General features: G+C 43.5%; 1 protein-coding gene across 2 annotated transcripts in view; it reads right to left on the bottom strand.

Moving 5' to 3' along the window:
* Nucleotides 1-24,341, bottom strand: part of CPAMD8 (C3 and PZP like alpha-2-macroglobulin domain containing 8) — a 500,517-nt gene that overhangs the window by 218,499 nt on the left and 257,677 nt on the right. For both annotated transcript variants that reach the window (XM_077253153.1, XM_077253145.1), the window contains exons 14-17: nt 15,114-15,306; nt 11,368-11,540; nt 5,874-6,023; nt 4,832-4,993 (exon numbers count right to left, since the gene is read on the bottom strand). In XM_077253153.1, coding sequence (XP_077109268.1) covers nt 4,832-4,993; nt 5,874-6,023; nt 11,368-11,540; nt 15,114-15,306 — 678 coding nt within the window. The remainder of the gene's footprint in view (nt 1-4,831; nt 4,994-5,873; nt 6,024-11,367; nt 11,541-15,113; nt 15,307-24,341) is intronic.

Raw genomic sequence — 24,341 nt, forward strand, 5'->3', positions numbered from 1 at the left:
ATCGCTGGATCGTTGTGTGTGACAGCGATCCAGCGATGTGTTCGCTTGTAACCAGGGTAAACATCGGGTAACTAAGCGCAGGGCCGCGCTTAGTAACCCGATGTTTACCGTGGTTACCAGCGTAAACGTAAAAAAAACAAACAGTACATACTTACATTCCGGTGTCTGTCCTCCGGCGTCTCAGCTTCTCTGCACTGTGAGCGCCGGCCAGCCAGAGCGAGCACAGCGGTGACGTCTGACGTCACCGCTCTGCTTTCCGGCCGCTGTGCTTACACAGTGCAGAGAAGCTGAGACGCCGGAGGACACACACCGGAATGTGAGTATGTACTGTTTGTTTTTTTTACGTTTACGCTGGTAACCACGGTAAACATCGGGTTACTAAGCGCGGCCCTGCGCTTAGTAACCCGATGTTTACCCTGGTTACCCGGGGACTTCGGCATCGCTCCAGCGCCGTGATTGCAACGTGTGACCGCAGTCTACGACGCTGGAGCGATAATCATACGATCGCTGCGACGTCACGGATCGTGCCGTCGTAGCGATCAAAATGGCACTGTGTGACGGTACCCTTACACACTCAGAATGGATGCTAAAAGTCAATTTAATCCCTTGTGGTACTCACCAGTTGGGAAGCTCACACCCGTCCACAGTTCCTTAAAATAAGGAAAATTTGGGCAGCCATAACCCCAATCTAGGTAGATTCCTAACCTGCTTTCCTGACAGCCGTCCCATATGGTCACTCATCCCTTTCCATCATATAGTCTATGAACACACACTCCCAATATCTTATATTAAACTGATACGTATTAGAGCCTTAGGCTACTTTCACACTAGCATCGGGCACTTCACGTCGCAATGCGTCGTTGTGGAGAAAACGCATCCTGCAAAGTTTCCCGCAGGATGCATTTTTTCTCCATAGACTTTTATTAGCGACACATTGCGACGCAGTGCCACACGTAGCAACCATTGTGCGACGGTTGCATCGTGTTTTGGCGGACCGCCGCCACAAAAAAAGTTACATGTAACTTTTTTGTGCGTCGAGACCGCTATTTTTGACTGCGCATGCGCGGCCGAAACTCCGCCCCCTCCTCCCCGGACCTTGCAATGGGGCAACGGAAGCGTCCTAAGACTGCTTCTGCTGCCCACGTCGGGCATTTTTTTCACAGTATGCGTCGGTACGTCGGGCCGATGCAGCGCGACAGCCCCGTACCGACGCTAGTGTGAAAGCAGCCTTATTCAATCCCTCAGCACACTTCAGATTATCCAGTCTTATCCAATTCAATTTTTGATGACCTTAATATGTCTAGGTACTAATTTGTTATTTTGTTTTTCTTTTCTTGTTGTTACTTTTGTTTTTGGTGACATTGTGATGTAATAAGTTATAACATCTAAAATTTAACTCAATTTGGTCACTCTGCTGTGTAAAACGTACTGTTTGAAAAATAATTATTAAAAAAAGATTATACAACCCGTGGCAAAAATTATGGAATCACCGTCCTTGGAGGATGTTCATTCAGTTGTTTAATTTTGTAGAAAAAAAAGCAGATCAAGTCATTTCAAATGGCAATATTCTGGCTTTAAGAAACACTAAAAGAAATCAAGAACAAAAATGTGGTAGTCAGTAATGGTTACTTTTTTTAACCAAGCCTAGGGGAAAAATTATGGAATCACTCAATTCTGAGGAACAAATTATGGAATCACCCTGTAAATTTTCATTCCCAAAAATACCACCTGCATCAAATTAGATCTGCTCATTAGTCTGCATCTAAAAATGAGTGATCACACCTTGGAGAGCTGTTGAACCAAGTGGAGTGACATGAATCATGGCTCCAACACGAGAGATGTCAATTGAAACAAAGGAGAGGATTATCAAACTCTTAAAAGCGGTTAAATCATCACACAATGTTGCAAAAGATGTTAGTTGTTCACAGTCAGCTGTGTCTAACATCTGGACCAAATACAAACAACATGGGAAGGTTGTTAAAGGCAAACATACTGGTAGAGCAAGGAAGACATCAAAGCGTGAAGACCAAAATCTTCAAGAAATACACTCACCGGCCACTTTATTAGGTACACCATGCTAGTAACGGGTTGGACCCCCTTTTGCCTTCAGAACTGCCTCAATTCTTCGTGGCATAGATTCAACAAGGTGCTGGAAGCATTCCTCAGAGATTTTGGTCCATATTGACATGATGGCATCACACAGTTGCCGCAGATTTGTCGGCTGCACATCCCAAAGATGCTCCATACAAGGCAGGATGGATCCATGCTTTCATGTTGTTTACGCCAAATTCTGACCCTACCATCCGAATGTCGCAGCAGAAATCGAGACTCATCAGACCAAGCAACGTTTTTCCAATCTTCTACTGTCCAATTTCGATGAGCTTGTACAAATTGTAGCCTCAGTTTCCTGTTCTTAGCTGAAAGGAGTGGTACCCGGTGTGGTCTTCTGCTGCTGTAGCCCATCTGCCTCAAAGTTCGATGCACTGTGCGTTCAGAGATGCTCTTAGGCCTACCTTGGTTGTAACAGGTGGCGATTTGAGTCACTGTTGCCTTTCTATCAGCTCAAACCAGTCTGCCCATTCTCCTCTGACCTCTGGCATCAACAAGGCATTTCCGCCCACAGAACTGCCGCTCACTGGATTTTTTTTCTTTTTCGGACCATTCTCTGTAAACCCTAGAGATGGTTGTGCGTGAAAATCCCAGTAGATCAGCAGTTTCTGAAATACTCAGACCAGCCCTTCTGGCACCAACAACCATGCCACGTTCAAAGGCACTCAAATCACCTTTCTTCCCCATACTGATGCTCGGTTTGAACTGCAGGAGATTGTCTTGACCATGTCTACATGCCTAAATGCACTGAATTGCCGCCATGTGATTGGCTGATTAGAAATTAAATGTTAACAAGAAGTTGGACAGGTGTACCTAATAAAGTGGCCGGTGAGTGTATATCTCCAAAACAGGAAATGCACAACAAAACAAATGAGGAACGAAAAGGAGGAAACTGGAGTCAACGTCTGGGACCGAACTGTAAGAAACCACCTAAAGGAAATGGGATTTACATACAGAAAAGCTAAATGAAAGCTATCATTAGCACCTAAACAAAAAAACAAGGTTACAATGGACTAAGGAAAAGCAATCGTGAACTGTGGATGACTGGATGAAAGTGATACTCAGTGATGAATCTGCATTGGGCAAGGTGATGATGCTGGAACTATTGTTTGGTGCCGTTCCAATGAGATTTATAAAGATGACTGCCTGAAGAGAACATGCAAATTTCCACAATCATTGATGATATGGGGCTGCATGTCAGGTAAAGGCACTGGGGAGATGGCTGTCATTACATCTTCAATAAATGCACAAGTTTACGTTGATATTCTGGACACTTTTCTTATCCCATCAATTGAAAGGATGTTTGGGGATGATGAAATCATTTTTCAAGATGATAAGGCATCCTGCCATAGAGCAAAGAAGACACATAAGGTCAATGTCATGGCCTGCAAATAGTCCGGATCTCAATCCAATTGAAAATCTTTGGTGGAAGTTGAAGAAAATGGTCCATGACAAGGCTCCAACCTGCAAAGCTGATCTGGCAACAGCAGTCAGAGAAAGTTGGAGCCAGATTGATGAAGAGTACTGTTTGACACTCATTAAGTTCATGCCTCAGAGACTGTAAGCTGTTATGAAAGCCAGAGGTGGTGCAACAAAATACTAGTGATGTTTTGGAGTGTTTTTTTGTTTGTTTGTTTTTCATCATTCCATAATTTTTTCCTCAGTATTGAGTGAGTCCATAATTTTCCCCCTATGCTTGGTTAAAAAAAGTAACCATTACTGACTACCACATTTTTGTTCTTGATTTCTTTTAGTGTTTCTTAAGGCCAGAAAGTTGCCGTTTGAAATGACTTTAGTTTTGTGCCATGTCTGTGATCTGCTTTTTTTCTACAAAATTAAACAACTAAACGAACATCCTCCAAGGCCGGTGATTCCATAATTTTTGCCAGGGGTTGTAACAACTACTACAGATGTGAATGTTCTAAGTTTATATTTAATTTTCATTTTGATAATGTCACGAAAACCACTGAGATTTATAAATTGAATTTGTGAATTACTGTGCATTAATTAAATTTGCTTCTCTGCTTCCTGTTCATTAATATTTTTATTTGCTCCCAGATGGTGTTAACTAAATTTATTTAATGAAATATTCATCTGTGAACATTCAACATATTGATATCTCGCTGTTCTAGTGCCTCATCTTTCCATTTCAGATCCAGTAAAGTCTGTCATTATCATGTAGCATTAGAAACAACTCAGTTGCTAAATCTTGTTCTTTACAAGGGCAGAAAATCTCATGACTAACAATAGGTGGCACTAGAGTTCTAGTTCTCTTCCTCGCTGAAGAGACAATTTGCATAATTAGCATTTTTCCCAGAGGAGCATTGCGGCTTTAAGTCTCCTAATCTTGGCATGCTTAGCATGTCAATCTTCGCAAGTAGAAATGATACTTCTTGGATACTTACAACAAAAAATTCAGGTCATGCCAGTCTCACCCCACGACTGATGCCACTGTCCCCAATGTAACCACAACTGCCTACTTTTGGGAGTGGTAAGGCTAGACCCCACCTTTTACACCGCCACATGTAAGATGTCTCTTGGTAAGATAAAATTCAGGACAGGGTAATATAAATTACTGGAACAAAAATCACAAATGCAATGCAGAATATTTTTATCTTGTGATTTTTCTTGAAAGATTGTTCTTAAGAAACAGAACCAAACTCTTCTGAATAATTACAGCGAGCCACACTGAAATCTCTTAATTTCTGAGTTACCAACTTACTGTAAAAGCAAAGCGTGCGTCTTTAGTGATGTCCCAGTGCCATGGAAAAACTGACGAACGCCGTCTCCTCTGGGAACTCATGCCAGGCCACCAAAAATGCCCTTCTTCCTTCCCTGACCCAAAAGCATCAGAGACATCAAAGTTTGCTAGTTCTTGGAATATCTGTAGGAGCCAAATTATAAAATGTAAATGAATTAGCATCATGGTTTTCCAGGTGCATTCTGTATATCTAACGGAGGTTGCCGCTGTCTCTTGTTTTTGAATAATAATGAGCAGATTGTGCTAATATGTCTGTTTAGTAACTAAGCATCAGTGATCTGGATAGTGCCGGTCAGGGCAGAGTGCACATCCTTTCCTGTGATGCCCTAGATCTCCATCGGTGGCTCTCCAGCATCGTGCTCATATTTTGGGATGCTGTATATAAACCATAGCTTCTGACAAAAGTGATCTGTCCACAGACAAAGATTACTACAATTAAGTTGGCAGACATAGCTAAAGTCTTCACTTTTAAATGTCAGACTGCAAGAACAAAGAAACTAAAGCTTGGCTAATTTAGCAGGTGATAAGACAATTTAAAGGGGTTTTCCAAATTAATATTCAGCGAACACAGCCAACCCCCACCCCCCAAAAAAATAGTGTATCCTCAAATCATTTTATCCTTGCTGTTCCAGTGCCACAATTAGGCTGTGTGCACACGTTCCGGATTTTTCATGTTTTTTTGCTTTTTTTCGCTATAGAAACGCTTAAAAAACGCATACATATGCATCCCATCATTTATAATGCATTCCACAATTTTTGTGCATATGCTGCATCGCGGTAAAAAATGCAGCATGTTCATTAATTTTGCAGATTTTTTGCAGATTTCCCACTATATTATTGCATCCCAGAACCTCTGGAAAAAAACACGCAAAAAAACGCACAAAAACAGCGAGAAAAACGCGAAAAAAACGCATGCAGATTTCTTGCCGAAAATGTCCAGTTTTGTTCAGGAAATTTCTGCAAGAAATCCTGACGTGTGCACATAGCCTTAATGTATACTAACCTGTTCAGGAGTTAATTGAAATCCATTGTGCAAGAGGTACAGACTTTTATCCACTGTAGATACACACACGCAACTTCCTCTGGTAGCTTTTACTTTGATATCAATCACATCCCCTGGTTTAGAGTCATTGGAAGAAAGGGCCACCGAAACCTGTACAGCAACAGAACTGAGTAAATATGTTTTCTTGGTAAATAATAAAAAATTGCTAAAAATGATTTCCTCAATAAGTGTCCTCAAAACCATATTTGCTTGACAACAGTTGTTTCAACATGACTTACTGTATATCATTGATATTGTATGATCTGATAATACAAGTCTTATTATATTTTTTAAAACTATTTATTTATACAATTTAAAAAGTATGGCGTATAGGAAAGATAAGCAAGAGTTGTCATGAACAACACACATAGATTGATTACATAGAGTACTGTGCAAAAGTTTTAGGGAGTAACTCAGCAGGGAGGTTGTTCCAAACATTTGGGAGAACTAACCACAGATCTTCTGTAGATGCTGACTTGTGCAAATTCTTCTGTCTCTTCATGTACTCCCAGACGGAATTGACAATGTTGACTTCACTTCCAGGATTCCTTGTTCTTCTTTGCGTTAGATTGTTCTTAATAATGTTGGGTGTATGATTCGGATCATTGTGCTGCTGCAGAATAAATCTGGAGCCAATCAGAAGACACTTCACTGATGGTACTGCATGCTGTATAAGAATCTGCCTGTATTTCTCAATATTGAGGGCACCATTATTCAAGACCTAATACCCAATTACATTTATTGAAATACAGCCCCAAACATGCAAGGAACCTCCACCATGCTTCACTATTGCCTGTAGACAATCATTATTGTACCACTCTTCACCTCTTCGGCAAACAAACTGCCTAATGTTACAGACAAATATTTCACATTTTTACTCATTAGTTCAGAGCTCCTGCTTACATTTTTCTGCATTTCAGTTTCTATGTTTTTTGCATAGTGGAGTTGCTTGTGCAGCGCCCCAGAGTCCTGGTCGTTGCAGTACTGTGGCTCCGCCACTATGGGGAGCTACGGTGCGTCTGATGGCACTGAAGGAGCTCATCTGATCAGGTATCACAGACACCAATATATTTCACAGCTGGGCCTCCGGGGGGAGCTAAGGGTGCTATTCATTAGGCCACTCCCCACCATAGTGGGTAAACTGGGGGTCGGGCAGGAAGTTAGATCAGAAAGCTGACTGGATTGGATGAAGCAACACCTGGTGGCAGAGGGTGTTGTGGAGGAAGAGACAGTAGGGTCTCTGTCAGGGGTGGGATCCTGACAGAGGCTTGGCATTGAAAAGAACGTAATGGGTCCGCGCCAGCTCCGGGAAGCGGCGGGGCCCAAGAAAGGACTAGAAGCGAGATAGATTGTGCTGAGTGAGAAACGAGATCAAGCAATAGGAGAATACCTGTAGGGGTCATGCTGTAAGACCGGAGCAACACCCTACTGAGGCGCACTACCGGTGACCGGAACGCCGAGGGAGTATCATAACATTCAGCTTCAAGCAATACTCTAAACAGCGGCAGGACAGTCAGTCTAAGGCGGGCTGTCTCACACAAATCACCTATGAAGTCTTGGGGGGCACCTTGTGGAGAGGAGCGACTCTAGGGTCCCGGAAGAGCTCCGAGCCTACCCGTCAAACGGGTGCCGTCCCAACCAGAACAACAGGGAGGGACGGAGGATTAGAAGAACATCATTTAATCGAGTTGTGAGGGAACTTAAAAAACAGACACAACGGTTGTGGGGACTTTCCGTAAGCACAGCAGGGGAGGACCGCAACACATAGCGCTAGAAGGAAGGCACCGATTTCCACCTGTGAAGTGAGCTCTGGAGGTGCCATCGGACCGGCCGGACTTGCGCAGCCTGGTGAACCGTATTCTGGACTGAGGACCCAGAGATCTTCAGTAAAGAGGTAAAGAGACTGCAACCTGGTGTCCTCGTTATTTACTGCGCCGCACCACCACCACTGTCATTTATACGTACTATAGACTGAGCGCCCCACGGCAGGGTCACGGACCGGGGCCTAGCCGCCGTGACAACCCCAGAGCAGAGACTCAGAGGCCCGGTACCGGGTAACCCCTCGGCCCTGCGGCGGTGGGGGCGCTACAAACTTGGCGTCACGAACAGGATCTACTTAAGCCTGAAGAATCAGGTCATGTGTGCCTTAGAACTGTGATTTGTTGTGCTTGGACTGTACTTTATTGCAAAGACTGTGCTGCGCCATTTACCGCCAAAATCCGCCACCATTGCAGCGCTGAAGAGAGTGCAGGAAGAGAGAGGGGGCGTGAAGTAGGCGTAGGCAAGCTGGAGAGCGCGAACAACAATGGCCGCCCAGTCTAAGTATTTCTGTGTCCTGAGGACGTGCCCGTCAACAGCCGAGGTCCGCCTCCTGATCCTGGTTGGAGGGTGGAGACCATGGGGACGGGGCCGCCCACGAAAGAGACCGCGGGAAGAGGACATTGGAGAGAAGGCAAAGATGGCGACACCAGGAACCCCGCGTGGGACTGATCCGATCCGGCCTGAGGCTGCGCAACCCGACACAGCCCCAGAAGCGCCAACGCTGGGGGGTCTGACCCTTACGGAGACCACCACAGTAAGATTTTACCGTTCTTTCTTACTTGTAAATAGTTACTGTTTTACTGCTTTTATGTTGCTGCTAAAACCCGTTCAGGGTAAACTTTAAAAGGGATTCCTTTGTTGACCCGGGATCCCTATTGTTTTTGGTTATCTTCTATTTTTCTACGTTATTTAAAAACTGCTGAAATCATGAACAGTGCATGATCCGAACTTCTTGTATATAGTTTGCACCTTATTAAAGGCGCTCCCTACTGGTTTTACTTAAAGAAGGACTCTTTGCGAAGATACCGCACTGGAACCTTTGCTGAGTATGGACTGGTAGCTTGAGAAGATACGCTACCTCACAGAGACTTGGTCCCCTCTTAAAGGGGATGTTCATTTGCCACACTTCGATAGTAATATTGCTTAAGACAAGTAGCAATAATGTTGATGAGAGAAAAGTGATGATAATGTTTGTACGAGAAAGTTATATGTGTTCAACTGGTTAATTGTGAAGAAATGTTAGTGATGTTATCTGAGAAGAAAAAGGTGAAAGATAGAAGAAGGATGCAGTGGACCCGTAGGGATAGATGTGGTGTCCAGCATGCATGCAAGAAAGAAAGATAATGAGAAGGCTTAATGTTCAAAAGAAAATGCTTGATAATGTTGATAGAAAGTTAGGATAGAAGGTAAACCCTGAGTCCTCATAGGAGTCATGTAGAGATGGCTCAGTGCTCTTGAACTGAAAGTAATGTTATGTTCTATACTGTGTATAGTAGTTGAAAAGGCAGAAGGCCCTGGCTGAACGGGGCGGTCCTGTAACAGAAAGGAGAGGCAGTAGGTCTGGTGCCGATAGGACAGGCGGTCCTGCAGATCCAAAGTAGGAGAATGTAAAAGTTAAATTGCCTTATAATGTGATTATAGGAAGGTCTTTAGTGGATGAAGAGTGTATGTCCTTAAAGGCAACGTTAAATTATTGTTCAACAATTTTGTACTTAGTAGAATACCCGGTTGGGTAAGAGAAGCTAATTATAGCATGTTGCTATGATGTTTAACCATGTTTGTAACGTTCAAGTGTCCTCACCTCCCATAAAGGGAAGCCTGTTCAAGTATACTTATTGTTATTACACTCAACAAAATTGTATGTCTTTTTGCTAACTTGTATTGTTGTTTTCTTCCCAGTCCCGGAGTACTGTGTTTAACCAGGGGGGAGTGCAGCGCCCCAGAGTCCTGGTCGTTGCAGTACTGTGGCTCCGCCACTATGGGGAGCTACGGTGCGTCTGATGGCACTGAAGGAGCTCATCTGATCAGGTATCACAGACACCAATATATTTCACAGCTGGGCCTCCGGGGGGAGCTAAAGGTGCTATTCATTAGGCCACTCCCCACCATAGTGGGTAAACTGGGGGTCGGGCAGGAAGTTAGATCAGAAAGCTGACTGGATTGGACGAAGCAACACCTGGTGGCAGAGGGTGTTGTGGAGGAAGAGACAGTAGGGTCTCTGTCAGGGGTGGGATCCTGACAGAGGCTTGGCATTGAAAAGAACGTAACGGGTCCGCGCCAGCTCCGGGAAGCGGCGGGGCCCAAGAAAGGACTAGAAGCGAGATAGATTGTGCTGAGTGAGAAACGAGATCAAGCAATAGGAGAATACCAGTAGGGGTCGTGCTGTAAGACCGGAGCAACACCCTACTGAGGCGCACTACCGGTGGCCGGAACGCCGAGGGAGTATCATAACATTCAGCTTCAAGCAATACTCTAAACAGCGGCAGGACAGTCAGTCTAAGGCGGGCTGTCTCACACAAATCACCTATGAAGTCTTGTGGGGCACCTTGTGGAGAGGGGCGACTCTAGGGTCCCGGAAGAGCTCCGAGCCTACCCGTCAAACGGGTGCCGTCCCAACCAGAACAACAGGGAGGGACGGAGGATTAGAAGAACATCATTTAATCGAGTTGTGAGGGAACTTAAGAAACAGACACAACGGTTGTGGGGACTTTCCGTAAGCACAGCAGGGGAGGACCGCAACACATAGCGCTAGAAGGAAGGCACCGATTTCCACCTGTGAAGTGAGCTCTGGAGGTGCCATCGGACCGGCCGGACTTGCGCAGCCTGGTGAACCGTATTCTGGACTGAGGACCCAGAGATCTTCAGTAAAGAGGTAAAGAGACTGCAACCTGGTGTCCTCGTTATTTACTGCGCCGCACCACCACCACTGTCATTTATACGTACTATAGACTGAGCGCCCCACGGCAGGGTCACGGACCGGGGCCTAGCCGCCGTGACAACCCCAGAGCAGAGACTCAGAGGCCCGGTACCGGGTAACCCCTCGGCCCTGCGGCGGTGGGGGCGCTACACTTGATCTTGTTTTCATGTAGAAGGTATGGGGTTTTTTTTGGCCGCAAATGGAGCTGGGTCAAGATTAATGGTGTCCTCAATGCTGAGAAATACAGACAGATAATTATACACAATGAAATACCATCAGGGAGGCATCTGACTGGCTGCAAATGAATTCTGCAGCAGAACAACGACCCCAAGCATACAGCCAATGACATCAACAATTATCTTCAAAGTAAAGAAATTCAAGGAGTCCTAAAAGTGATGATATCCCCCCCCACTCAGCCCTGATATCAAGTCTGTCTGGGATTCCACGAAGAGGCAGAAGGAATCTGCAAACCTACGTACACAGAACATCTGTGGTTAGTTCTCCAAGATGTTTTGAACAACCTTCCTGTCAAGTTCCTTCAAAAACTATGTACAAGTGTACCTAGAAGAATTGATGCTGTTTGGATAAAATAATGACAGAACATAGAATTAAAAAAAAAAATGTGTTTCACTATCTAGTTTACATTTTCAAAAATAATATATTTTCTAAGTACAAAAAGGCAGACAACTCAGAACTACAAATAATCTTTAAAATTACCTGGTTCTCAAAAGCTGGTTTTATTAAAATTTGGGTGCTGTCTGTAACCCCTTCTCCATTCTGTCTTACATAATAAACCAACAAGCGGCTCAAAGGGGCCATAGTATGAGTTACCAGGAAATGAACATGCGTCATCCACACTTCAGAGTCACCAGATGAGAGATCTGTTAAAACTGGAAGAAATAATAGAAGCTAAAAGATATTGAATGAATGTTAAATACCAACCCAGAAAATCATCATAGCCTGATGACAGAACTGTAATGCAAACAGCAAAGCCTAATGACAGCAAATAGGAAAGTACAGCTTGTTATTGGAATGAATCAGAGCAGGTGGAATGAAGACCTTGATGGAAAACCCTTGTGAAAGCAGAGGTTAGTTAGTCTATTTTATCTTCCTTTTTAGGTGTGAAAACATATGTGTTAGGAAAGATACATTAGGTTCCTTACACACCAACTTTATGGCCATATAATTTCTCAAAGAAAAACTGTGCACTCCTCTATATGCAGATCTCAAATGCAATTGTTCTATCTTTGAATTTCATTGCATGTGTGTAACTTTTTTAGCTATACTAAATAGCATAGAGTTCTATGTTTTAATAAACAGAAACAAAACAAGCATCCCAATGGAGATCTGACAAAAGAATGGCAAAAAGACCCCCTTTTGGTATAGATTTTGGGCCTGATTCATCAAGACTAGCGATATTCATGATGAGGAGTGCTGAAGTGAAATGCTTCTCATTTGTTAAGAGGCTCACGCCTCTCAATGAATTAGGAGCATCTGGCGCCTATATAGCGTGATGGTCCCCCACTGTTTTCTATATAATATGATGGTCTTATCAGAAAAGCGAATCCTCACCTAATCCAGCCTCCACATCCAGCGCAGCTGCTGTCTCCTCTTCTATCCTGTCTTGCAGTGGACGCCGGCAGTGTGATGCAGTGACGTCATCGTGCCGCACGATGTGACCTGTGTGCTTCCAGCATCCAGCAGGCCACGGGCTGGAACCATCTTGAGGAGTAGGTGATGGAGTATGGAGCGTTTGCCTGTTAGCAGCTGGTACTAGTACCAGCGGACCCCAATACTGTTAACAGAGTCACAACTGATGTGGCCCACAGCTCGAACCACCCATCTAGCATTTGCCAGAATTGCTAGTCTGGCCCTGTCTCCACCCCAGGATTGGGTCTAGAGGGTAAATACACAGCCCTGAGACTCATTCGTCGTTCAGCATGTTTGGAGAAGCTAACTCCAGAGTGGTGCTCGTGTAAATATTAAACTGAACTATCTGTTTTTGGTAATCCTGAGCGGGCGGAACCACGCAGCTATACAGACTGCATACCATTTTGTTTTGTTTTCCTATTTTGCCTGAAGGGCCGTGTTTATTTTGGCTTCACACTGGTTTATGCTGCATGTATATAATAAATCAGTGGAAGATTTAAAGAGACAGTGTTCCTGTGTCTACCTCCGTGTGTAGCCGAGTGAGCCGATCTAACACAATATATATATGCGCCCTCCATGCTGGTATATATGTCCCTCATCCTGGGCCCCATCCTGGTATATATCCCCCTATCCTGGTACATGTCCCCCATTCTGCCACTGTTCTTTAATGCTTAGAAAATAATAAATCATTATAGTCACTAGGAGTGTACATACAAGTCATGGGGCTCCTTAGCAGAAGTATAATGCATCCCCCATAGTCCTCCATATAATATACTGCACAGCCCATAGTCATCCATGTAGTATAATGCACAGCCCTTAGTCCTCCATATAGTAGCACGGTGACTCAGTGGTTAGCACTGCAGCCTTGCAGCATTGGGGTCCAGGGTTCAAATCCCACCTTGGACAACATCTGCAAGGAGTTTGTATGTTCTCCCCGTGTTTGTGTGGGTTTCCTCCAGGTTCCCCAGTTTCCTCCCACACTCCAAAGACATACTGATAGGAAATGTAGATTGTGAGCCCCAATGGGGACAGTGATTATAATGTCTGTAAAGCGCTGTGGAATTAATGGCGCTATATAAAGGAGTAAAATAAATAAAGTATAATGCACAACCCATAGTAATCCAAAAAGTATAATACACAGCTCATAGTCAGAACCCAAGATGAGGGACATATATACCAGGATGGAGGGCGCATATATACTGTATATTGTGGTAGATCGGCTCACTCGGCTGCACACAGAGGTAGACACAGGAACACCGTCTCTTTAAATCTTCCACTGGTTTACTTTCCATAAAGCGTAGCTCACAGCTCATAGTCATACATGTAGTATAATGCACCCCATAGTTATCCATAAAGTATAATGCACCCCAAGGTCATCCATAAAGTATAATGCACCAAAAAGTCATATTTAGTAGTATAATGCATCCCCATAGTCATTTATAGTAGTATGATGCACCCTATAGTCATATATATGGGGTATGGGATATTATTATAGTAGTATAATGCACCCCAAAGTCATATAGTAGTATAATGCACCTCAATAGTCATATATAGTAGTATAATGCACCCCATAGTCATATATAGTACTATAATGCACCCCATAGACATATACAGTAGTATTTAAAAAAATATCTAAATACTCTACTCCCCTTTTCTTTGCTCACGCACCACTTATCCTCTTGTGATGTTGGCAGGTGACTTCGGTGTGGGAGCATATGATGTCACTGCCATGCACCCTGTCATTTGCCCACCAATCTCTGCTGCTGGCCTCCAATTGGACGGCAACGTGTATTGTTGTGGATGGACCCAGTGGGTCTGTCTGCAGCAATTCATTTCAACTGGATATGTGTCTGAGGACACATGTCCAATCGAAGTGCCTGCTGGCATTGGCAGGACCCTGATCTGCCAGGCCACTGACCCGCTGTCATTATGCCTTGGACTCAACATCTAATTCATTCTGCCTGAACCATGGGCACATTAAATCAGAGACCCACTCTGTTATTACAGCCATGTTTTGGTATGTTTTTCTCTAAAACGCAGGTCCACTGGCATCTTTTCCCTGCCCCGCTCCCCTAGATTACCAGGTTGGGTAAGATCTGGCAACCAAGGGGAGTAGGGAAGGGAAATTCACATGTCTGGGTTTTGAAAGTCAGTGTAAATAATTGTATAACTGAAATAACTGCATCGGACTCCGATTCATGCTTCCTATGGTTTGGACAGCAAGCATGAATCAGCTGCAGATTCCCTTTAAACTGTAAATTGCTGGTGGTGCAGTTTTGACTAAAATGATCATAAGCACCCACAGACCTTTGGCTGTACGCCTCAATCTCTGACTTAGCAGCAGAAGTCATTTTGTACTTACCGTATTTAATGTTAAGAGAAAAAGAAAAGACTCCACAAGAAAAAGTATGGAACCCTCAAGCAAACATTTGTTCAGGCATATTTCACCTTGTACTCTGTGTCTCTATAGTACTTCAATAATGCTTGCAAAACCAATTACACTGTCTGTAATAATGCGCTATGTGCACTACTGAAGTTCTGTGTATTTAGCATTGATAACCTGTGACTTTTGGTGCTCATGCTCATTAGTCCACAATAAGTCAACTAGCAGGCATGCCGATAGCACGGATGTCACAGTTTCCTAAATCTATGTGTTCTAAGCATATGTAAAGAAAAGTTAATATTATACTGTAGAATACCTAGTGATCAAAATAGCAATGAATTGTTAACAACGGGGAAAGATACAAGGGCCTTTGGTTTAACAGTTACTGAATAATCAGATGATACGCAATTGGCTGAGTAAGAAATCACACCTGCTTCATTCTCTGCCGTTTCATTGAAATCCTTATCAAAGGTAACAGATGATGATCTCTTCGCCCTCTGCAGAGTGATATTTGCAGACTGTTTCCCTGAAAGCACTAGGTTTCCACGAGATGCCACCTCGTAATGTAAAGTAAAATTACATGGACAGGTGGACTTCAAAAAAATCAGGGCTTCCTCACCCACCTGCCATCAAGAGAAATAAAAAAACAAGTGACAAGTCTCTTATTGCACTTAGTCTTCAATTAAAATCCTTAGCATACTCAAAGTGACCACACATTCCTCAACAGTGAAATTGCAATGCAGAGAAGGAAATGTCATGGCATTAAGAAAATCACAGGATTGATATGTTAATGATATGTAAATGAGGAAAACATGGAAACAACATGTTCAAAACATCTTGACTTATTTAGTATTGAATGTGAGCTGCATGTGCAGAAATACATGCACTTACATGCTTTTAAACGCTATAAATGAGGTTATTAATGGTTGCCTGAGGAATGTTCTGCCATGGTGTATGTACGTGAGCACGCAACTCATCAAGATCCACTGCTGGCAGCTCCCTTTGCAATTGCCGACCAATGACGCCCAATCATACACGTTTAGGCCATGCAGGCTACTCACTGTATACAAGAAGCACGAGGCCTGGTGTTGTCGTATTGAAAAACGGCCCTTGAGACACTTTGGAGAAATGGTCCTACATTAATTTACTACCAAATCACTGTACATTATGGCACCCCACTCCATAATTGGACATGTACAGACAACAAAAACAATACAATGTAACACATTTCAAAAGTTACAGGAGTGAGGGCCCTGCTCACAAGCTTACAGTCTATAAGGAAATAGGGGAACACGATAGGTCGAACATGCTGTTATGTACAGACAGCCATGACTATAATAAATAAGGGTTTACATATTAAGCAGCATGATCTGGTCATCAACCAGTATCTGTGTAAGTGCAGTTACTGTGCGCTATTATGTGCATGGAGCATGTGGAGACAGATGAATAGGCAGGAGAAGATTATGACTAACATTTAGGAGGGAACAGAAGAGAGTTAGGTTAGTGAATAGTGAGTTAAGGTGATATGCTTGTCTAAACAGATGTGCTTTTAAAGCATGCTTAAAAACATGGGGGCTAGATATTAGTCGGATTCTTTGGGGTTGTGCAAAAAACTGGAGCAGTACGAGAGAAGTCTTGGAGATGGAGGTGCGAGGTTTGGATTATGGAGGAAGTTAGTCTTAGATCAGTTGCAGAATGGAGGACATGGAAAGGGTGATAAACAGAAATGAGGGAGGAGATATAGGGTGGTGCAGAACTGTGGAGAGCTTTGTGGGTGAGAGAGGTGAATTTGTATAGTATTTTCTAGCGAATGGGTAACCAGTGCAGTGATTGGCACAGGGTAGAGGCATTGGTGAAGCGGCCTGGTTAAAGGGATCGGACCAATCAGAAGAGAGTTGCAGTATTCCTGATAAGAGTGATTAAGAGCGACAGTAAAAGTTTTTGCAGTTTCAAAGGTGAGAAAAGGTCACATTCTGGAGATGCTTTTAAGGTGCAGGTGACATGAGCGAGTGGGTGAATGGCAGGGTTGGACTGGCCCACCGGAAAACTGGAGGATTCTCCGGTGGGCCCAGGCACTGACACCTGCTGGCATACTGGCCAGCAACTGCCTAGGACCCCACTGCTCCAGGGGCCCCAGCCAGTGGCGTGTCACTAATAGCGGCACACCCAGCAGCTATGGGGCCCCTGAGTCAAGGGGGCCCGCTCGGTGCCAGCAGAGCAGCAGCTGAAGACAGGAGCCTGTCCCGGCTGCTAAAGAGAAATTAATATTCATGCTTACCCACTCCTCCATGGGCGTGGAGAGGAGTGAACATTAATTTCACTTTAATAGAGGGCAGTGTTAGCCGCAGGCTGAGGCTAACACTGCCCGCATGTAAAGCCGGTGCGGCCGCATCGGGGCCCCGAAGGTGGGCCCCTGCAGGGCGGCTAACCCTGAGGGCAATCAGCGGGCAGAGAGCAATCCCTGCAGCTTGGCAGTGGAGCAGAGCTGCAGGGATCCGATGCTGTCCTGCTTCCTGCCGCTGCCTGGCGCTTCCTGTCTGACACAGGGCGGCTGGATGACGTCATCATTCAGCACGCGGCTGTTTCACACAGAAAGGCGATAGAGATAACGCCAGGATGTGCTGTGGCTGCGGGAAATGTTCGGAGAGGTGAGTGACGCTGTGTGTCTGACTGCGTGCCTGTGTATGCGGTGCAGTGCTTTGTGTGTGTGACAGAGTGGTGCGGCGCTGTGTGTGTGTGTTTTGGAGATGTTTGTATTGAAGATTGGCAATGATGTGGGTGATGGAGAGAGCAGTGATGGGGATGGTGGGGGAGAAGGCAATGTTGGTGGTGGAAAGAACGATGTGGGTGGTGGGGGGAGGCAATGATGGAGGTGTTGAAATGGGCAATGATGGGGTGGTGGAGGAGAAGGCAATGATGGCTGTGGGGGAGGCAATGATGGAGGTGTTCAAATGGGCAATGATGGGGCAGTGAGGGAGAAAGAAATGATGGTTGTGGTGGAAAGGACAATGATGGAGGTGGTGGGGGTAGACAATGATGGAGGTGTTGAAATGGGCAATGATGGGGGTGGTGGGGAGAAAGCAATGATGGTTGTGGTGTAAAGGACAATGATGGTAGTGGTGGAAAGGACAATGGTGGTGGGGGGAGGAGGCAATGATTGAGGTGGTGGAAAGGGCAATGATAGGGGTGGTGGGTGAGAAGGGAATGATGGAGGTGGTGATGAGGATAATGATGGGGTGGAGGGGGAGAACAATGATGGAGGTGGAAGGGGCTGCATTATACCCTATGAGGGGGGCTGCATTATACTTTATGAGGGTGCTACATTATATTCTGTGGGGGACTGCATTATTCTCTCAGGGGACTACATTATATTCTGGGGGCTACATCATACTATATGAGGGGGCAGCATTATGCCCTATAGGAGCTGCATTATATCTTATGAGGGGTTGCATTATACTCTGAGGGGGCTACATTATATTCTGTGGTGGGGCTGCATTATACTATATGAGGGGGCTGCATTACACGCTATGAGGGTGTTACATTATATTCTATGGGGGTGAGCTGCATTATACCTTATGAGGGGTTGCATTATATTTTGTGGGATGCTGCATTATATCTTATGAGGGGTTGCATTATACTCTGAGGGGGCTACATTATATTCTGTGGTGGGGCTGCATTATACTATATGAGGGGGCTGCATTACACGCTATGAGGGTGTTACATTATATTCTATGGGGGTGAGCTGCATTATACCTTATGAGGGGTTGCATTATATTTTGTGGGATGCTGCATTATACCCTATTAGGGGGGCTACATTATATTCTATAAAGGGTGCTACTGTATATTCTATGATTGGGCTACTTTCTTTTCTATGAGGGGGCTACCCCAACCCATGCTATATAATTAAGATGTGTACTACCTTATATTATACCCTGATATTAGTGCGTTTTACTGCACAATTGGTGGTCTGGTCTTGTATTTATTTCTATGTAGCTACATAGTGGGCCCCAAGAATGATTTTCTCTGATGGCCTCAAGGTGCTCCAGTCCGACGCTGGTGAATGGATATGGGGAATAAAGGAAAGTTCTGTGTCATATATGACCCCAAGGCATATTGGTTATGGTTGCACCACCCAAAGAAACTGCAAAGTATAGGTAGTTTAGTAGAGGGAGAAAACACAAGGAGTTCAGTTTTGGAGAGATTCAGTTTCAGATAGAGGAAGGACAGGATGTTAGAGACAGCAGGCAGACAATCCCTGGTATTTTGTATTAAAGTTGGGGTGATGTTAGGTGAAGAGGTGTATAGTTGGGTGTCATCAGCAAAAGGCATCTACGCAGACCATCTGAAGGCGTTTGCATGACACTGGGCTACGAGCCAGAAGTCCTACTACAGGTGTTCCATTTCCCCTTATACCATTACTCTCAAAGGTTATCATGTTGCTGTACAAAATGGCAATGTAGGCTGGAATGGAGGTCTATCCTCTACAGTGATGATTCACAATTTTGTCTTGGATGCAATGATAGCCTGAAATTGGCCTGGAGATGACATCGGTATACTATGAAGAGTCCTTCATGAGGGAATGTGAAAGAGTCTCAGGAGCTGTTTTCAATGTGATAATGCCAAGCCAAATATTGCTTGTGCTATTGTGAGCAGTCTGCATGGCATAAACATGCAACCACGGCCTGCAGCATATCTGGACTTATGTCTCCCATCAATCACATTTGGGACATCATTGGCCGGCATTTGCAAAAGGAGCTGAAAGCAGTGGATCTTCATGATTTGCATGCCCAAAAACGTTCAGCCATTCAACCGTTAATAGCATAGCTGATAGCATGTCGACACACGTAAAAAGCGTGTATTTCGGCACTTGATGCTTGTACTCAATACTGAATAAGTTGAGATATTTTGAAAAGGTTGCTTTCATTTTTTCATCACTTGTATATCATTCACATGTCTATTGATTCTCTGATTTCCATAATCCCCCAACTTTTACTTCTTGGTCATGAAATTTCAATGTATAACACAGTAGAGTGTAAAAGTCAGAAAGTTTGCAAGACTCAAGTACAGTATATTAAGTATAGTTTTTAATTAAGAAATGTTATTTGCAAATGATTAGGGACCTTAGTATATTCAGTAATCAAAAGAATAAAGAATATGCACACAGTTGTGTTGTCTTTTTGCTTCCTAAATGCAAATTTAAGCAGCTTTCTAAATAGTCTCCATTAAAAATGATATTTTTAATGGATATAAAAGTAATATTTTCCTGCGGCCAATGTGTATAAGTTCTTATGAAGCTCAGTGCCTTTGTAAAAATGTTACAAATCCATGAGAACAACCGGCTCCTGGTTCTGTCAGCTCTTTGATTCTCCCTTCCTATTCTTAAGTGTGAAAAATAATGAAGGAAAGAAGACTGCAGACTGAAACTTAGTGCAATTTTATCAACTAAAGGTAACATGTCAAATTCATTTTTTTCCATGTCATAGCTTTTAATATTGGGTAAAACATCACAAGTATTTGTCTCAGTTTTGGTTATATTCTTGAACTAAGTTTTTTATTTATCTTCCTGCATATTCCGGCAGGTCTAGTTTGGAAATGTTATAGTGCTCTAAATAGCTGAACTAAACCGTAATATTGTATTTATGCATGTACAGGTGCTTCTCACAAAATTAGAATATCATCAGAAAGTTAATTTATTTCAGTTCTTCAATACAAAAAGTGGAACTCATATATTATATAGAATCATTACAGAGTGATCTATTTCAAGTCTTTATTTCTGTTAATGTTGATGATTATGGATTATAGCCAATGAAAACCCAAAAGTCATTATCTCAGTAAATTAGAATACTTTATAACACCAGCTTAAAAAATTATTTTAAAATCCGAAATGTTGGCCTACTGAAATGTATGTTCAGTAAATGCACTCAATACTTGGTCGGGGCTCCTTTTGCATCAATTACTGCACCAGTGCGGCGTGGCATGGAGGAGATTAGCCTATGACACTGCTGAGGTGTTATGGAGGCCCAGGTTGGTTTGATAGCAGCCTTCAGCTTGTCTGAATTGTTGAGTCTGGTGTCTCTCATCTTCCTCTTGACAATACCCCATAGATTATCTATGGTTTTAAGGTCAGGCAAGTTTGATGGCCAATCAAAGCACAGTGATACTGCTGTTTTTAAACCAGGTATTGGTACTTTTGGCAGTGTGGACAGGTGCCAAGTCCTGCTAGAGAATTAAATTTTCATCTCCAAAAAACTTGTCGGCAGAGGGAAGCATGAAGTGCTCTAAAATTTCCTGGTGGACAGTAGCGCTGACTTTGGTCTTAATAAAACACAGTGGACCTACACCAGCAGATGACATGGCTCCTCAAACCATCACTGATTGTGGAAACTTCACACTAGACATCAAGCAGCTTGGATTGTAAGCCTTTCCACTCCTCCTCCAGACTCTGGGACCTTGATTTCCAATTGAAATGCAACATTTACTTTCATCTGAAAACAACACCTTGGACCACTGAAGCAAGTTATTTTTCTCCTTGGCCCAGGAAAGATGCTTCTGGCGTTGTCTATTGGTCATGAGTGGCCTGACACAAGAAATGTGACCCTTGATGCCCATGTCATGGGTACATCTGTGTGTGGTTGCTCTGGAAGCAATGACTCCAATCCACTCCTTGTGATTCTCCCCCAAATTTTTGAATGGCCTTTTCTTAACAATCCTTTCAAGGCTGCGGTCATCCCGGTTGCTTGTGCACCTTTTTCTACCACACCTTTTCCTTCCACTCAACTTTCCATTAATATGCTTGGATACAGCACTCTGTGAGCAGCCAGCTTCTTTAGCAATGACCTTTTGTGGCTTACCCTCATTGTGGAGTGTGTCAATGACTGACTTCTGGACATCTGTCAAGTCAGCAGTCTTCCCCATGATTGTGCAGCCTACTTAAATAGACTAAAGGAGCTTTTTAAATGCTTAGGAAGACTTTGCAGGTGTTTTTGTTAATTATTCTAATTTACTGAAATAATGACTTTTGGGTTTTCATTGGCTGTAAGACATAATCATCAACATTAACAGAAATAAACCCTTGAAATACATCACTCTGTTTGTAATGAGTCTATATAGTATATGAGTTTCACTTTTTGTATTGAAAAACTGAAATAAATTAACTTTTTGATGATATTCTGATTTTGTGAAAAGCACCTGTAATTATGTTAACAGCATACAAAATTCTTCTCTATTCTAGATGTCACCTCACTTCTATTTATCAACTAAATAAATAAGAGAAGACACTGGTCAGCGTGTCACTTCCAGGCTACTAGTAAAGCCAGTAGCTATTATTGACAGTCATGCTGTGAAACTCAACCCAGTTTGGCAATATGATCATTCTGGCATGTCCCAGAATACAGAACAGAATTTGTACAGCATGTCCTAAATTATAAGTAACAAGTTCTTATATTCTCTTGTATTGTTTTTCTAGAATGCAAATCATTGCAGAAAGTTTTGAGGTTTTTATGACTGATGACCAATAATTAAGAAAGAGAAGTGTGCTACACAGTCAGGATCACTGAATAAAAAAATGAAACACTTTCTTGAAAAAACATGAACAATGACATGTTATAATAAAAACATTTAAAAAAGCAATACAGCAATGATAATAATAATCCCCCTGGTGTATCCATAATAGGACTAACACCCTTCCATCAATGTCCACCAATATGCATAATCTATATATATAATTGTCTAAGGGGTACTTCCGTCTTTCTGTCCGCAACTTCCGTAACGGAAATCAAGCGTCGCTGATTGGTCTCGTCAGCTGCCTGTCATGGCTGCCGCGACCAATCAGCGACGGCCACAGTCCGATTAGTCCCTCCTTACTCCCCTGCAGTCAGTGCCCGGCACCCGCATACTCCCCTCCAGTCACCGCTAACACAGGGTTAATGCCCTCGGTAATGGACCGTGTTATGCCGCGGGTAATGCACTCCGTTATTGCTGCTATTAACTCTGTGTGTCCCCAACTTTTTACTATTGATGCTGCCTATGCAGCATCAATAGTAAAAAGATGTAATGTTAAAAATAATTAAAAAAACTAAAAATCTGATATTCTCACCCTCCGTAGTCCGCCGAGCCGCACGCGGCTGCCGCCATCTTAAGTTCCCAGGATGCCATGCGAAATTACCCACACGACTTAGCGGTCTCACGAGCGCAGCCGCGCGCATAACGAGAGCTTCGCTGGATCCCGGCGGGTGAGTATATAACTATTTTTTATTTTAATTTTTTTTTTAAACAGGGATATGGTGCCCACACTGCTAAATACTGCGTGGGCTGTGTTATATACCACGTGGCTGCTATATACTACATGGGCTGTGTGATATACTGCATGGGCTGTGTGATATACTGCGTGGGCTGTGTGATATACTGCATGGGCTGTGTGATATACTGCATGGGCTGTGTGATATACTGCATAGGCTGTGTGATATACTGCTTGGCTGCTATATACTGCGTGGGCTGTGTTATATACTGTTTGGGCTGTGTTATATACTGCATGGTCACTGTTATATACTGCGTGGCCTGTATTAACGCATCGGGTATTCTACAATATGTATGTATGTATGTATATAGCAGCCACATAGTATATAGCACAGGCCACGTACTATTTGTCGGCTATATACTACATGGCTCCTATATACAGGTCCTTCTCAAAAAATTAGCATATAGTGTTAAATTTCATTATTTACCATAATGTAATGATTACAATTAAACTTTCATATATTATAGATTCATTATCCACCAACTGAAATTTGTCAGGTCTTTTATTGTTTTAATACTGATGATTTTGGCATACAACTCCTGATAACCCAAAAAACCTGTCTCAATAAATTAGCATATCAAGAAAAGGTTCTCTAAAAGACCTATTACCCTAATCTTCTGAATCAACTAATTAACTCTAAACACATGCAAAAGATACCTGAGGCTTTTAAAAACTCCCTGCCTGGTTCATTACTCAAAACCCCCATCATGGGTAAGACTAGCGACCTGACAGATGTCAAGAAGGCCATCATTGACACCCTCAAGCAAGAGGGTAAGACCCAGCAAGAAATTTCTCAACAAATAGGCTGTTCCCAGAGTGCTGTATCAAGGCACCTCAATGGTAAGTCTGTTGGAAGGAAACAATGTGGCAGAAAACGCTGTACAACGAGAAGAGGTGACCGGACCCTGAGGAAGATTGTGGAGAAGGACCGATTCCAGACCTTGGGGAACCTGAGGAAGCAGTGGACTGAGTCTGGTGTGGAAAGGCGTGTGCAGGAAATGGGCTACAGGTGCCGCATTCCCCAGGTAAAGCCACTTTTGAACCATAAACAGCGGCAGAAGCGCCTGACCTGGGCTACAGAGAAGCAGCACTGGACTGTTGCTAAGTGGTCCCAAGTACTTTTTTCTGATGAAAGCAAATTTTGCATGTCATTCGGAAATCAAGGTGCCAGAGTCTGGAGGAAGACTGGGGAGAAGGAAATGCCAAAATGCCTGAAGTCCAGTGTCAAGTACCCACAGTCAGTGATGGTGTGGGGTGCCATGTCAGCTGCTGGTGTTGGTCCACTGTGTTTCATCAAGGGCAGGGTCAATGCAGCTAGCTATCAGGAGATTTTGGAGCACTTCATGCTTCCATCGGCTGAAA

This window comes from Ranitomeya variabilis, chromosome 1 (genome assembly GCF_051348905.1).
Source record: "Ranitomeya variabilis isolate aRanVar5 chromosome 1, aRanVar5.hap1, whole genome shotgun sequence".
Lineage (NCBI taxonomy): Eukaryota > Metazoa > Chordata > Amphibia > Anura > Dendrobatidae > Ranitomeya > Ranitomeya variabilis.